The sequence below is a fragment of the Balaenoptera musculus genome, chromosome 1 (assembly GCF_009873245.2).
Source record: "Balaenoptera musculus isolate JJ_BM4_2016_0621 chromosome 1, mBalMus1.pri.v3, whole genome shotgun sequence".
Classification (NCBI taxonomy): domain Eukaryota; kingdom Metazoa; phylum Chordata; class Mammalia; order Artiodactyla; family Balaenopteridae; genus Balaenoptera; species Balaenoptera musculus.
In genome coordinates this window covers 34,363,301-34,378,939 of record NC_045785.1, presented here as the reverse complement: position 1 = coordinate 34,378,939, position 15,639 = coordinate 34,363,301, and the positions used below count along the sequence as shown (strand labels likewise).

The 15,639-nt window shown below is 52.9% G+C and overlaps 2 protein-coding genes across 3 annotated transcripts; one reads left to right on the top strand and one right to left on the bottom strand.

Moving 5' to 3' along the window:
- The first annotated feature begins 438 nt into the window (after positions 1-438).
- GUCA2A (guanylate cyclase activator 2A) lies at positions 439-2,384 on the top strand. Of its 2 annotated transcripts, none has more exons than XM_036868143.1 (3): positions 439-543; positions 1,600-1,789; positions 2,247-2,384. In XM_036868143.1, exons 1-3 carry the CDS (start codon positions 469-471, stop codon positions 2,291-2,293), a joined length of 312 nt encoding a protein of 103 aa, XP_036724038.1. In that variant the 5' UTR covers positions 439-468; the 3' UTR covers positions 2,294-2,384. The 2 variants fall into 2 exon arrangements, with proteins under 2 accessions (XP_036724038.1, XP_036724029.1); XM_036868134.1 differs by having other exon boundaries at positions 2,143-2,384.
- Positions 2,385-4,618: 2,234 nt separating this feature from the next.
- Positions 4,619-8,068, bottom strand: GUCA2B (guanylate cyclase activator 2B). Its single transcript, XM_036823999.1, has 3 exons — positions 7,955-8,068; positions 6,631-6,817; positions 4,619-4,919 (listed from the first exon to the last, which is right to left on the bottom strand). Exons 1-3 carry the CDS (start codon positions 8,045-8,047, stop codon positions 4,858-4,860), a joined length of 342 nt encoding a protein of 113 aa, XP_036679894.1. The 5' UTR covers positions 8,048-8,068; the 3' UTR covers positions 4,619-4,857.
- Positions 8,069-15,639: the final 7,571 nt, after the last annotated feature.

Below are 15,639 nucleotides of genomic sequence, written 5' to 3'. Positions count from 1 at the left end.
CCATTCTCTAAAGCTCCTTTGGGAAAGCTTCTTGAACTGCCCCGCCCCTTGGCTGGTTGAATGTCCCCTCCATTCCTCATGCCCACCCACTCCCCTAATCACCCTGCATTGCCACTGGGCCTCCCTCTTTAAGGGCTGGGCTGGGTCTGCAGCCCCACCCTGGTGCATGGCCTGGCCCAGAGCCATCAGTGAGTGTGAGTGGTTGGTCCTGAATGCAGGACCCAGCCCAGCTGTGGGTTAAAGTGGGAGCCCAGGGAGGGGCTGGGGCTCTGACGGCCTCCCCCCCGACTGCTTTCTTACCAGACAGGGCTGTCTTGAGCCTTATCTGATTAGGGTTAAGTTGACAAGCAAGCAGATGAGACACTGGCAGACTCCTGGGTTACTCAGTAACCCTGCCCTCTTTTAAAGTCCCACTGTTTTCCCCTGGCATCCAGAACAAAGCACTCTTCTCTCTTAGGCGCTGCTGCCATGAACACCCTCCTGCTCTCTGCACTGTGCCTCCTTGGGGCCTGGGCCGCCCTAGCAGGGGAAGTCACCGTGAAGGTAAGTTCTCTGTCCCTACTGTGGCCCAGCTGGCTCTCTATGTCCAGGGCCCAGGGCCTGTCCCCTGATAGAGCACCCCTCTGGGGATGGAGTGGGGGGTATGTCTAAGGCGTGACTCTTCCCCAGGGACCCCCTTCTCAGTCCTGCCTCTTACGCCTTCCTCTTCAAACTTGGAGAAAGTACATCAGGTAGAGAAAAGAGAAACAATTTGGGAAAGGCAGGTGATTAGCCAATGTACAGAGTGCCTGCCATGACCAGGTTCCTCCAGTATGTCACTGCGACGCCAGGATCACCGTGGCAAGAGGGATTATTAGTCTCATTTTTCAGAGGAGTCAAATAGAGTCTCAGAGAGATTCTGTAACTGGGCATGGGCACACGGTTGGGAAGTGAAGGAGCTTGATTCAGTTCCAGACCTTCCTCCTCAGCCAAAGCCCTGGCCTGGGTCTCAGGAATCACCTGGGCAGCCTGGAGGTCCTGACGGAAGGGTGTGCCCATCGGTGTGGATGCTAGCCGTAGGCCAGCCTGGTACTCATCGGGGGCCCCATTCTATCACAGCCAGGCCCCGGGAGGCCTTTTACTGCTTCTCAAACATCAGCCAGGCAGCAGCCTGGAGCCGGGGGCCAGGGGATCAGCCCACGCTGCTCTCAGGCAGGGGTGAAGACAACTGGGGCACAGCCACGTGGATTCAGGATGCCTGAGCCTTGGTCCCAGCTCTGTGCCTCTCCCTGAAAATCAGCACAGTGGCTCCCACTAATGGGCACCTATTGTGTCCCTGCCGCTTCAAATCTGTCTTCTCCATTCCTCATATAACAGGCAGACCCCAGGATCCCAGAGTGTAATGACCTGTCCATGGTCGCAGAGCAAAACCAGAATTCAAGCCCAGTGTCTGGCTCTGAGCCCTGACCACCTCATATTGCCCCGCAGTGGAGCACCTGGCTCCCGCGTGCCGCAAACACTGTTTGAGTGCCACCGGGGCTGGAGAGGGGGCAGTCCTCGGGGAAGCGGCCAGGGAGCAGGCTGTGGCCTGGCCTCACACCCTGCACATGTCTCTCTCAGGATGGAAAGTTCTCCTTTTCTCTGGAGTCAGTGAAGAAGCTCAAGGACCTCCAGCAGCTCCAGGAGCCTGGGAGGCCTAGAAATACTGGTGGATCCCTCGTTCCCATCCTCTGCAGCTCCCCGAGTTTTCCCGAAGAACTCAAGCCTCTCTGCAAGGAGCCCAATGCCCAGGAGATCCTGGAGAGGCTCGGTGAGTAACCCCCTCTCTGAAGGGCGGGGCCCAGGAATTCCCTGATTGGTGGCACTTGAAGGAGAGATGTGTTCTGATTGGTGGGATTCCGAGGATGCGCTCTGCTCTGATTGGCGGGTTAAGCCCTCTGCTGTGCGTCCTGGTTTGTCTGGTCTCAGCTGTAACGCCTTTCTGGGTAGGCTCTCCGCCCTGATTGGCTGGCTTGCAGTACTTGTGTCCTGGTTTGGGGTGGAAAGTGCAGATGGTCCGAGAGGACAGGCCTGGGTGGCGGTTGTTCAAACTCTGGCTCAAGGGAGGGCGGGAGCTTTGGGCAGAGGAAGCTGCTTTCACGGGGCCCCGTTTCTCCTGTCCAGAGGCCATTGCCGAGGATCCGAGCACGTGTGAGATCTGTGCCTACGCTGCCTGTGCTGGATGCTAGGACGGCGGGTGCTCACTACCTTCTGTCCCTCCCCCGCAGGCCGCTCTCCCTCCTCGCAGCTCCACCTACCCAGAATGGAGGAGTGACGAGAGGGCAGCCTGGGGAGGCCCAGCCCCTGCCCCCGGTGCTTTCCAAGATCCACCCCCACCCACGGCTAATAAACCAGATTCCAGAGTCCTCCTGGTGTTGCTTTCATTCCTTCTTTCATCCCACTTTATGGATGCCTACCCTGCCCTCGCCAGCTCAGGGTTTAGTGTGCTAAGTGCAAGAACCCTGCTCTTCCTGCTAAGCCAGCATCGGTACTGCCCCCCACTCACAGACACCGAGGAGACTTGAATCCAACGACCACCAATGGAGGAGGGGGAACTTCTGCTTTTCTTTCATGATCCCTAAGCCACATGTGAGCTCCTGTACTGGTTTGGATGACCAACACAAGCACTGAGGGGCTATGAGATCAGCCCCTGGCTGGAGAGTGTTCAAGGGGCCTCAGAATCTGGCCCCGTCCTGACCACTTCAGCACTGCCTCCTGCCCTCTCCCCAGGGCCCACACCGCAAGCCATAGTTCTCACTATGTCCTCTGCTCCTCTCACCCCTGCTCACCCCTGATCTCTTGGGAGATCCCTCCTCCCAAGGTTGCAGGGGTGCTTGATGAGATGGCTGGTGGCGTAGAATTATCTAATGCTCCTACTCTGGAGCCAAACTCTCTCGGTGTCAGTCCAGGCACTGCTTGTTACCAGCTGTGTGACTTTGGGCAGGTTACTTAGCCTGTTCTCTCCCCTACTTCATAGGGGTGAGTGAAGACTAAATGAGGTAATACAGGGAAAACTCTTAGAGCTCCACCGGGCCCAGCGTGAGTGAGCACTGTGCTGATGCTATTATTATTATTATTATTATTATTATTATTATTATTATTATTATTATTATTATTATTATTATTTCTGTCTAGATGGCTCTGCCTTGTGCCTGGCACATAGCAGGTGCTCACTCAGTGGCAGTTCCCATTATTGCCTCCTTCCCAGGCAGGTGGGAGACGAGGCCAGATGGTGAGTGGGCTCAGTTTAGACTTGAGAGTTGGTACTGGGGAGGCACAGAAGGGTAAGGGGCACTGTGGGAGCAGCGCTGTAATGTTTCTCTGGCTTGGTGGGCATGGAGAGCCTGCAGGATGCAGGGCAGGGAGGAAGCTCTGGCCTCGCTGGGGAGAGAGGATGGGGACGGGGAGGGAGGCAGTGATGATAGAGGGATGAGAGGGGCCCAGAGAGACGCAGGAGGCATTGCAAAGGCGCCTAGCCAGACTTGCCTGCGGGGGGGAGGACAGGAAGGAGCCAGAGCTCTGAGGGGTGTGGCCTGGGAGGCTGGGAGGTTACAGGACGATTGAGCACAACTGGGCAGGCAGGAGGGGCAGCTGGTCTGGGGGAATCCACCATGGCCTTGGCCCTGGGAGCTGAGTTCAGAGGGTGTGGCCCCTTTGTACCTGGCTTTTCTCCTCTCTGGCTGCCCGGGACAGAGGCCGGGGAGGAAGCCACCCTGTGGAAAGCCCTTCTCCCAGGAATTCCCAGTCTGGCTCTTGGCCTTTAGTAGAGCACTGAGGGCCCCTGGGGGAATGCGGTGGCTGCAGGGCATCCTCCCTTGGGTGTCATTAGCTGCAGCTGGGCCTGGAGTCACAGGGAGGCGGTAACATGATGGTTCAGAGCATAGACTCTGGCCCAGACTTCCTGGGAAGAAGCCTGCTTTGCCACTTTGCTGAGCCTGTGACCCTGGACTAATTAGTTCTCCCTGCACCTGATCTCCTCATTCGTAAAGGCAATACGAATGGTACCTGCTTCACTGAACTGTTGTGAGGACTCGGTGAGTTAATACCTACAAAGAATTTAGAACAGTACCTAGGGTATAGCAAATGCTCAATAGATGCTGGTATTATTAATATTCCTTAGGGCCACCAGGATGGAGAGAGGGAAGGAAGGCCTTCCATATGGAGCTGGCCAGGCAGTCCTGGGGAGCCCAAGAAGGAGGGTAAAGGTGAACTCAGGCAGGCCCGGGGGCAGAATCAGCCCCGAAGGGGCACCATGTGGTTCCTCCCTCCACCCCCTCCACCGCAGTCCCACCTACGGGAGGGGGCCCCCCGTCCTCCCCCCAGACCCATCAGGAGCACAGAAGCTCTGGCTCTGCAGCTGGGCCAGGCCTTGAGCTCAGCTTGGGGGGTCAGATGGATCTGGGTGCTCTGTGGCTTCCCAGCCCTGTGATCACGGGCGACTCATTTCCACCCAGAGCCTCACTCCTTCGATATGAAATAGAGCAACTCCTCAGGCAAGGAAACCAGGAAAATACCTGACTCAGGAGTCCAACCCACCCAGCTTCCTAGGCAGCTCTGCCTATGGCTCCTGGGGGTGAACAAATGGACACCTGACTCTGTGTGTAGGTGGGGAATCTTTATTCAGCAGCAGGGCTGCCTCAGGGGCCAAACTCTCCTCCAACCGTGGGTCCAACTGCTTTGTGCCAGATCCAGCTGCTCGGGCCCTGCAGGGCGGGGTGGGGGGCGGGGATGACTGTGGTGGCGGGGACCCCCAGAGCCTGGATGGGGGTGGGTGCTGTGAAGGCAGTGGGCTGGGGTGGGGCACGGTGTCCAGGGTGGGCTCAGGGCACCCAGGCCATCTTAGCTGCAGCCAGTACAGGCAACATTCACGCACAGCTCACAGTCATCAGCAGCGATGTTCCCTGGGCAGAGGAGAAAACTGGTCAGCTGAACCTGAACCTGAAACATCTGTGGTCCAAGGAGCCACTGACCAGGCAGCCAGAGAAGGCCTGCTTCTGAGAGGATTTGAGGCAGGGGCCTGGCATCCTTCTCATAGATTAAGAGCAAGAAAGTTTAGAAGAAGCGTGAGCAGCTTGGTCTCAAGTCCCAGGTTCTGTCCTCCTAGCAGTGCCTGGGCAAGTCACTTAAACTCTGTGCCTGAGTTTTCCTGCCTGCTCGACTGTATCAGCCTGACAGAGGGGTTGTGAGGAGAGCTTGCAGGCAAAGGGATTGACCCAGGGCCTGGCACTTAGTAGGTGCTCAATAAATACTAGCTACTAGAGATTATCATACTAAGTGAAGTAAGTCAGAGAAAGACAAATATCCTATGCTATCACTCATGTGGAATCTAATTTTAAAAAGTTACAAATAAACTTATTCACAAAACAGAAACAGACTTAAGAGATGTCGAAAACAAACTTGTGGTTACCAAATGGGAAGAGTGGAGGGGGAGGGATAAATCAGGAGCTTGGGATGAACATACACACACTACTATATATAAGGTAGATAACCAACAAGGACCTACTGTATAGCACAGGGAACTCTATTCAATATTCTGTGATAACCTATATGAGAAAAGAATCTAAAAAACAATGAATAGATGTGTATGTATAACTGAATCACTTGGCTGTACACCTGAAACTAACACAATATTGTAAATCAATGATACTCCAATAAAATCAAAAGAAAAAAAGAAAAAAAAAATACTAGCCAGTTGCCGCATTCTCCTGGCCAGCTGTTTCATCCCTCACATTTCAGCTTAGATGTCACCCCGCCTTGGAAACCTTTCAGATCCCGTTATGTAACAAGGAAGAGCCAAATCTGACTACATGTTGGATCTGTTGTTTCTTTTACTTTATCCTTTGCTTTCTGCTGCTTTTGTTCACTAAAAGGATACTGTCTATACATAATGGCCTGCCTTGGGGAAGCCTGCCCCTTTGCCTGAATGTTAAACCAAAGTGCCTTTGTTCAGGGACGCATCCTGACCCTGTCCACCCTGTGGATGGCTGCAAGAAAGAAGAAATTAACACATCCCCTCCCAGAGGCTGGCCATTCCAAGGGACATTTGCAAAACTTATGGCCTTTTTACTTTACTTCCTCATCTCCTCCCCCTCTCTGTTCTATAAAAGAAACTGGCACCCAAACCCCGATAAGATGGTTTTTTGGAGACCTTAGTCTGCCATCATCTCGGTCTGCTGGCTTTCCAAATAAAGTTGTATTCCATGCCTCAACACCTCGTCTCTGATTTATTGGCCTGTCGTGCGGTTGGACTCAGTAACACTTATGCCACCGTGGACGTGAGCCATCTCTCTCCCGTGTCCCCACTGTGCCTCCCCCATCATCCCACTGCATTGCAGTCATTTTTGTGGGTCCGTTTCCTGTGTCCCCTTCCCCCCAATCTGTGTAGTCTTGGAGGTAGGCTGATCACCCCGTCCAGGTTGCCGGGGACTGAAGGAGTTCCTGGCATGCCTGATTTCAGTGCCCAAACCGGGTAGGCCAGGGGCTTGAGTTTCTTGAATCTCCCTGTTCTCAGCCACTGGGTGTTTAACAGAAACCATAAGAGGTGGAGGAGCTGGGGTGTGGGGAGGGGAGAGAATGAGGGGCAGGAGGTTTGCCAGGGGTGGGGGGACTCACTCAAGGCCTGGAAAATGCTGTCCGCTTCCCCGGAGGCACAGATGGGCTGGAGGTCCAGTGGCAGGGCCGGGTGGTGGCAGACGGAGGGCTGGGGGCTCTGGGTTTGCAGGCCAGGGCTGGGCACCCATTGCCCCTCCAATTCATTCAGCTTCTTCACCGATTCCAGTTGGACCTGGAAGCCTTTGTACTGGGGGAGGAGGGAGAGGAGATGGGAGGGCATGAAAACCTGAGCAGGAAGGGGGTGGGACACTGCCAGGAGACCAGGGTTCCTCAGGCCCCCCAGGGCTTCCCTGTTCTCACGGAGTGGGAAAGTCAAGGTCATACTCGGAAGACTGCCTGCGTGGAAGGTGGTGCCTGGCACTTCACACCCCCGTGTCACAGGCTAACTGGGAGATGAGGTCGAGCAGGGCTGTGGAGCACATTGGTTCAAGGCGTGGGCTTTGAAGGCCAGGGGACTTCGGTTCAAATCCTAGCTCTTCCCGACTGGCTGACCATCTCTTCCCCACTCTGAGCCTCATCTGACAAATGGACATAATCAAACTCCACTGCTCTCTGGTGCCTGGTACCCAGGGCACCCTCGATAACTGCATGATTGCCCTTGAACTGACATGGCAAAATGATGGCAATGCCTAGTCTAGCCAGCTGGGCTCCAAAGCCAAGGCTGCAGGGGGAAGCTGACACCGCTCCCCAGGATTTCCTTATTCCTTCCCAAGGAGGCCCCGCCCAGAGTCAGGAATGTGCCGCCCAGGAGCCCAGCGGCATCCTGCCACGCCCACAGGCAGGTCCTGTTTCCAGAAGACTCCTTCTGTCTCACAGCTGCCCTGGAAGGAGACCCAGATTCCCTGCTGTCTTCTCCCTGGGCCTTTGCATATGCTGTGCCCTCTGTCCGGAGCAGTCGGTGACCTCTGTGCCTGGCTACCTCCTGCCCATCCTGCAATGTCAGCTCGAGTTACCGGCCGGGGCAACTTTTCCTGGTGACCCTCCACCCTCCTCCCCATACATGGGTGAATACAGAGAGTTGTGGGAGCATAAAAGAAGTCTCCCTGCCCTCTGGGCTCTTCAAGGGCACGGATCACGTCTTCCACATCTGATCTCTGACTGAGAGGGACATTTGAGGAGAGCAATGCTGAATGACCATAATTTATTGTTATTATCATCACCGTCATAGCCACCATTGGCATCCCAGCTGCTCCCCCCCACCAGCTGTGTCCCTGGGCTGTGATTGGGTGTTGGGCTGAGCCCTGGGTCCTCAGCTATCCTCAGTGAATTGCCCAGCATTCCCTCTCCATCCCAGCCTCTCACCATGGGGACCTTTAGGACAAACCTGGATGTAGACTGACTGTGCGCCCTGCAGCAGTACCAGGAAAACCGCAGCAACCCCACACAGCAGCAGCCCTGACACCGCCCTGCGAGCCATCTCGTTCCCTCTGTGTCTCGCCACCGTCCACCAGGCTTCCACTTGCTTCCCCAGCTGGCAGCTCTTTATAGGCCAGGTTCCAGCTCCCTGGTCACTCATTAACTGGCCAGCCAGGGTGGGGTTGACAGCTGGCTGGCATCCTGACAAGCCCAGAGCTCATCCCCGGGAAAGGGGTTGGGGATGATAGAGGTAAGGAGGCCCAGAGCACACTGGAGCATGATGCAGTGTTAAGCGCCTGCCTTGCGCGCAAGACAGCGAGCGAGTGGGATGAGAGGGAGGCCATTTCACAGACAGGGAAAGTGAGGCTCCAGAGGTAAAGTGCCTTGTCCCAGGTGACAGAGCTAGTGGATAGCAGAGCAGGTCCTCAGGCATCTGACCCAGCTCAGCCTAGGGTTCTTTCTCAGGTCAAAAGGTGCAGACAGACAGGTTGGTCCAGGGCAAGGTGGGCAGATACAAGGCTGACCTCAGAGTTCTCCATGCCCTCAGACCCATGCCTCTCCCACTCCCCTCTCCCCAGTTCTATTTAAGAACCATCATTCTGATCAGTCCCTGCCCAGGCCCTCAACCTGTCTCTGCCTGCCATTTCCCATGGTGATGGGTACACTCAGGCCAGGTATTGTCCATCTCACCTGTCGGTGCCTTTCAGAAGCCAGTAGCCTACCCCAGTATGGAGGAAAGCGCACCTGCCTTGGAGACAGATTGACCTGGGTTCAAAACCTGATCCTGCTGCATCTGCGTGATCTTGGCAAGTCACATCGACTCTGACTGAGCCTTAGTTTTCTCTTCCATCAAATGGGCATAGTGATAGAATCCACCACAAGAGGTTGCTGTGAGAGTGATGGGGCTGGGCCCGCCTGAGCTCGTCCTCGTCTGGGGGTGACTCGTGCTGTCACAGGTCCCTTAATTTCACAGTTGCCATTCGGGGCAGTGCATGACCTACGACCTCCGTGATTGAAGGTTGGGTCAGGGAGAAGTGGGCAAAGTCTGCAAGGGCGTCATCACCACTGCCAGCCCAGGCAGCTGTCAACAGCATCCATCCCAGGGCTCTGCTCTGCCAGGCACAGAGCCTGGCATGCAGTAGGTGCCCCATGCATAACATTGAATCGAAGCCCAGATAGCCCATCTGGCTCTCCAACCTGTGGCTAAAATCTGATGTCATTGTATTCCCTAAGGCTGATCCTCCTTGCACGAGCCTAATCCCATCTCGTGCTTTTGCTGCTGCTTTCCACCTGCCTGAAATGCTCATCTCCTTCCTTCTTTTCTTGGGGGATGAAATGAAAAAAGCTTGAGTGAACTTTGGTATTTCCTTTGTCTTGCTTTGAATATGGACTTTGACCTTTACTCTTATGAGTATGAAGAATTTAATAGACTTTCTTACGTGATTTCATATCTGTAAACTGAAATAACTGTCAGTAACAATAACTCTCTTTTCTCTAATATGCAGGCGCCATGCTGTTCTATGGGCATAATCCCATTCAATCTGACGGGACAGTGTAATAATTGTCTTCATTTTACAGATGAAGTTCATTTTACAGGCCCAACAATTTCAAGCACTGTGTGAGCAGCAGGTTTTCTCTCTGGAATTCTTGCCTCTGCTCAGCTTATGGTAGAAGGAACACAGGCCTTGGATGTAAGAAGATCTGGGTTCAAGCCCAGACTCCAGCACTTCTCACCTGTGTGACCTTGGGTGGCTTCTCCAAGCCTCCATTTCTTCATCAGTAAGTGGAGGAAGTAATGGACAACCTCACAGTGGCTATTGTGAGGAAAAACTGGACAGTCCCATCCCAAAGGAACCTGTGACTCTTCCTTTCCCCAGCATGTGCCTGGCCTGTGGGGGCCATGTCGTGAGTGGTGGTTTCCCTGCCTCTCCTTCCCCATGCAGCCCTCCCTGACAGGCCCCATCTCTGAACCTGCAGATGGGACACTTCTGATCTTCGAATCCCCAGTCCTTGCTCTCTCCACCAGGCAAGCTCAGCCCCACTGGCCAGACACCAAGAGACAAGGAACAAGCCTGTAGGTTTGGAGGCCCCGGTAGCCATGGCCTTCCCTCCTCTGTCTTTCGGCTCTGCCAGCCAGGGCCCATCATGTGTCACTCTTACCCTGGGAACAAGGTGTGGCTTCCCTGTCTGCCTAATCTGACTCAGATTCATATCTCAACGCTGCTCTTCCTAATCTCTTCACCAATGGCCTACCATCCATCACGCCACAGATGCACAGACACAAACCCTCGTTGCTACCCCCGTTCAGCCAGTGTGTGTTGACGTTTCTCAGGGCGCTGCCTTCTTGAGGGACATGGGAAGTGACTGTCATGCCAGCCTCGACTCTGGTCTCTGTGTGGAAACCTCGAACACGGAGGAGAGTGGGTGGCACTTTGCCTCTGTGTGTATTTGGGCTGCTCCTCTCTCCGCACTGGACTCCCTGCCCAGTGCCCACTGGCACGGTACATCCCTGCCCCCAAACTGACCATTTCCCAGCAGCATTTGTCACACCTGACCACTCCATCTTTCTTGGAATAAAACACCTTCTCCACTTGGCTTCTGGGACACACGCTCTTCAGATTTTCTGCCAATTTCATCGGCCCATCTTCTCAGTTTCCTTTGTTGTTTTTTTCTTCTCTTCTTGACCTCTAGAGCTTAGAATGTCCCAGGGGCTCCAGGGCTCAGTCCTTGGACCACTTTCCTCTGTCTATAGTCACCCCCTTGGAGATCTTATCCAGTCTCAAGGACTTTAGTGTCATCGGTACCCTGTTCACCCCCTAGCCTGATCTCTCCCCTCAGCTCCAGACTCATTTATCTACCACCTCAGCATCTCCCAGAACAGGTGAGGGTACTACATTCACTCAGTTGCTCAGGCCAAAAATCTGGGGGGTCATCCTTGATGCCTCCCTTTGTTTTCATTGCCAAATTCAATTCATTAGCAAATCCAGTTGGCTCTACCTTCAAAATATTTCTAGACTCCAACCATGACTCATCATCTCCATTGCCACGGCCAAGGTCCAAGCTATCACCATGCATCACTGGTCTCGTGGATTCTTGCAACACCCTTGTATTAGTCAGGATTCTCCAGAGAAACAGAACCAATCCTGTTATATATTTATATATATTCTGTCTATCTATCTTCTATCTCTGTCTAGATTTATTTTTTTATTAAATTTAATTAATTAATTAATTATTAAAAAAATTTTTATTGGAGTATAGTTGATTTACAATTCTGTGTTAGTTTCAGTTGTACAGTGAAGTGAATCAGTTATATATATACATATATGCACTCTTTTTTAGATTCTTTTCCCATATAGGTCACTACAGAGTATTGAGGAGTTCCCTGTGCTATACAGTAGGTCCTTATTAGTTATCTATTTTATATATAGGAGTGTGTATATGTTAATCCCAATCTCCCAATTTATCCCTCCCACCCCCTTACACCGCTGGTAACCATAAGTTTGTTTTCTACATCTGTAACTCTATTTCTGTTTTGTAGATAAGTTGTCTAGATTTATTTTAAAAGATTGGCTCATTCAATTGTTGGAGCTGGCAAGTTTGAAATCTGTAAGGCAGGTTGGCAGGCTGGAAATTCAGATGCAGTCATGAGTCTGAATTTTGCAGGACAAGCCAGCAGGTGGGAAACTCAGGCAGGGTTTCCATGTTGCAAACTTGAGGCAAAATTCCTTCTTCTTCTTCGGGAAACCTCAGTCTTTCTAAGGCCTTCAGCTGATTGAATGAAGCCCACACACATTATTCACTTAAACTCTACTGACTGTAAATATTAATCACATCTGAAAAAATATCTTCACAACAACATCTAGACTGCTGGTTGACCAAACAACTGGGCACCACAGCCTGGCCAAGAGAGGGCTCCAAACAGATCTCTCTGTATCCACTCTTGCCTGTCTTCAGGCCTCCAGGCGGCAGCCAGAGTGAGCCTGTTAAAATTTAAGTCAGACCATGTCTCTCCTCTGCTCAAACCCACTAATGGCTTCCCACTTTACTCAGGGTAAAATTCAAAGGCTTCCACTGGCCTTCCAGGTCCCTTTGGCTCCCCTTCACATCTCTGAGCTCATCTCTAAAAATTCTGCCCTTCACCCTCTGGGTTCCAGCTACACCAACTTCCTTGCTGTCGCCCAAACTTGCCAAAAGTTGCTTACCTCGGGACTCTGCTCTTTACCCACGCACTTATATAACTCACCTCATCACTCCTTCCAGGTCTCTGCTCATATGTCACTTCCCCAAAGAGATCTTTCCCGACCATCCTACCTCAGAAAGCTTCCCCACCACTCCTGGTTCCCTTAACCTGCTTTCTTGTAGCACCTGTCATATACACACATTTCACTTCTTGCATTTCTTTCACTACTAGAATGCAAGGAATTGGTCTATTTGGTTCTTCCCAAACAATATATGGCACATAATTGGTGCTTAATAACTACCTGATGAGTTGAATAAATGAATATGAGTCAAATGTTAACTCTACCAACCACTAGATGTTTGGTGTTGGAAAATGTCCTACTTCTCTGAGCCTCATTCATCTTGTTTGGCATCTTCCTGCCACATGTAAGGGGCCTGGTGACTGTTCAAAAAATGTGAAGACATTTGTGAACTAGTGTTCCTAGTTATGAAATCATCGTTTATCAAGAAACAAAATCCTCTTTGTGTCGTATGTGCATAGCAAACTCTAGGGTATATAATAATTGAATCCACACATATTTATTGACGGCCTATTATGTTCCAAGCACCATTCTAGGCACAAGGGACACAGCAACCAACAAGACAGACAAAGCCACTGCCCACAGAGCAGTGCTGGTGGCTTGGAAATGGTGGGTGGGGGGGGGTGGTGTCAGAATAGGGATGGTGAGAAGAAGTTGGATTCTAGACATTCGTTGAAGTCAGAGCCCACAGGATTCTCTGTTCCCTTGGATGTGGAGGGTAAATGGAGAGGAGTCAAGGACAACTCAACGTTGTTCCACGTCAGATGGGGCTGCCACTTACCGAGATGGGAAGCAGGGATGAGCAAGTCAGGTGAGGGTCTGGAGAGTCCAGTTTGGACATGTTGAGTTTGAGATGCCTGCTTGACCTCTGAGTAGAGATATGGTATGGGCCACAGATATACATGTGTGGTCGTCAAGGAGGATCTGATACTTAGAGTCTTGAAACTGGATTGAGAGAGTGACTGGTTGGAGAAGAGGCCAGTCCCAGGGCCGAGCTGCAACAGGGCCCTGCAGTATTTGGAGGTAAAGTAGAGCAGGAGGAACCGGCAAAGCCGATGGAGAAGGAGCAGTAGATGGAGCCCAAAGAGAGGGTTGTGTCTTCAAAGCCAAACGAAAAAGGTGTTTCAGGAACAACAGCATGCTCCCTGGGGTCAAACGCTGGCTCAGCTCTGATAAAGTGAAGACAGAACTGCCCCTGGATTTAGCTACATGGAAGTGGCTGGTGACCTTGACAGGATCAATTTCAGGAAAGCAGTGGATGTAAACCTGATTGGAGTGGGATCAAGAGAGAAGAGGAGGACAGGAAATAGACACAGTGAGAATGGAGGTCTGGCTCTAGAGCTAGAGAACTTAACTTTCACTTTGAATTAAAGGGTAAAATGGAGAGATGACAAATTTAAAGAAAAATAGGTGTATTGGGTTTAACACATAAGCAGAGTTGATCTAGAAGACCCTGTATGGGGAATTGTATAAACTAAAGTGTGGTGGTTTTCCAGCAGCTTCCCTAATGAAATTTTGGCCCCTCCCTGAAGAAGTGGGTGACCTAGTGAATGGTTCTATTTTTGCTACGGTCAATGGGAGACTCAGAACCAAATCTGTACCCCAATATAAGTAACTACACTGAACCCCATTCAACCTATGACTTCCCTTTTGACTCAATTCCCCAGTCTACCCATATTGTACTGATCTTGACACACACACACACACACACACACACACACACACACACAGCCCTTTCAGGTTGTATTCTCCCCAGCTCCAATTGTCTTTATGGACTGGGGTTTGGGTAGAGTGTTTAAACACAAATAAGTGGATCAGGGCTGTCCCCTGGTGTCAGGCAGGGAGCACTGCAGGCAGAGAAAGCCGAGCTGCCCTTGTCCTTAAGGCATCCTTCGCTGAGCCACCCCTTGAGAGTTAATGGATGAGGAGACACATACTCTCTGATTTGAGGGGCAGTGGAAAGCCTCTGTCCCCACGTCTCCTCCCAGGGGTGGAGGGTCCTGCCAATGTGACTGTGACAGTCTCCATAAGGGGAAGCGCATGAGGTCGTTAGGGAAAAACCCCTGCTTGTTGGCTGGTGTCTGCGTCCTGTGGTCTCCAGGCAGTGGGTGCTGAGGTGAACAAGAAGACTGCAGTGGCGAGGGGAGGGAGGAGAAGGTGCAGCCCACAGGCGGGACTGGGGCTTGGGAGCAGCTAAGGGGCAGCCCGAGGCAGCGGGGAGCCTCAGCAAGGGGGGGACACCTGGGCCTCCAGGGTCTGCTGTTGCCTGAGCTGCGCTGCTGTCTTGGGAGGAGATGGTGTGCCTCTGACCTTGGCTTTTGTCGGTGTGTTTCTGCCTTCCTCCCCCTGTGGTCAAAGGTGTGTGAGCACGTGTGTGCCTGCCTGCCTGCTGTGAGCACGTGTAGATATGTGTGCACTTTGTGTCTATAGGTGAGTGTGTGTGCACACGTGTGGTAGGTGTGTGTGTGTGTGTGTGCATGCGTGTGTGAGAGCATGTGAACACGGGTAGGCTGTCTGCATCTGTGTGGGCATCTGCACGTGTGAGTGTGGGTGGTGTGTGAATAGGTACGTGTAAGCGTGTGTAGGCATGTGCGTGTGAACATGTGCATGTTTGTGTCTGCGTGAGTGTGTAAGCGGGGGAGTGTGAGTGTGTGCCGGGTGCTGGAAGGGAGGCCTCTCTCTCCTGGCTGTGGACAGGGGCCGGGTGGCCGCCAGGGTCCCTCTGAAGCAGGATTGGGCCCGGGCGCGGGGGCTCGGGGCTGGGAAGGTGGAGGCCGGGCCTTGGGGGAGCAGCCTTCGCGCAGCTGCCTGGAAGCCGGGGGATTAACGGAGGACCCGGGAAGGCGTCCAGCCCAGGGCAGCCGGATCCGAATATTCTTGCGTCTTCAACTCCCCCAGCACCCTCCGGCAGCCGCCCGGATGCTGTGGTTTTGGAGTCAGGCAGAGCCGAGGTCACACTGCTGTGGGCTCTCCAGCAAATCATTCCCTTCACTGAGTGTCAGTTCTCTCGATGGTGACATGGAATCAGCACACTGTGGCGGCGGAAGGGGGACGACGAGGGCACAGCAATGCCAGCGAGTGTTCACTGGGGACTGACGATGGGCCGGCCCTGATCTAAGGGCTCTACCAGCGCAAGCACGTGGCTTCCTCACATCCCCCTCAGTGGCAGAAAGCGTTCCTTTTACCGAGAACACCCGGGCAAGGGAGGTTTTCTAACTCTCCTGAGGACACACAGCTTGTAAGTGGCAGAGCTCCCGATCTGGTGTCATAAGCACTATACACCTGGCCTGTGCGAGCGGTAAGTGGATATAAGGCAGCCCTTGCAGTGCTGGGCACTTCGTAGACCCTCAGTAGCCGTCCCCTCGTCCCCACTACCCTCTGTCCCTCCTAGGAG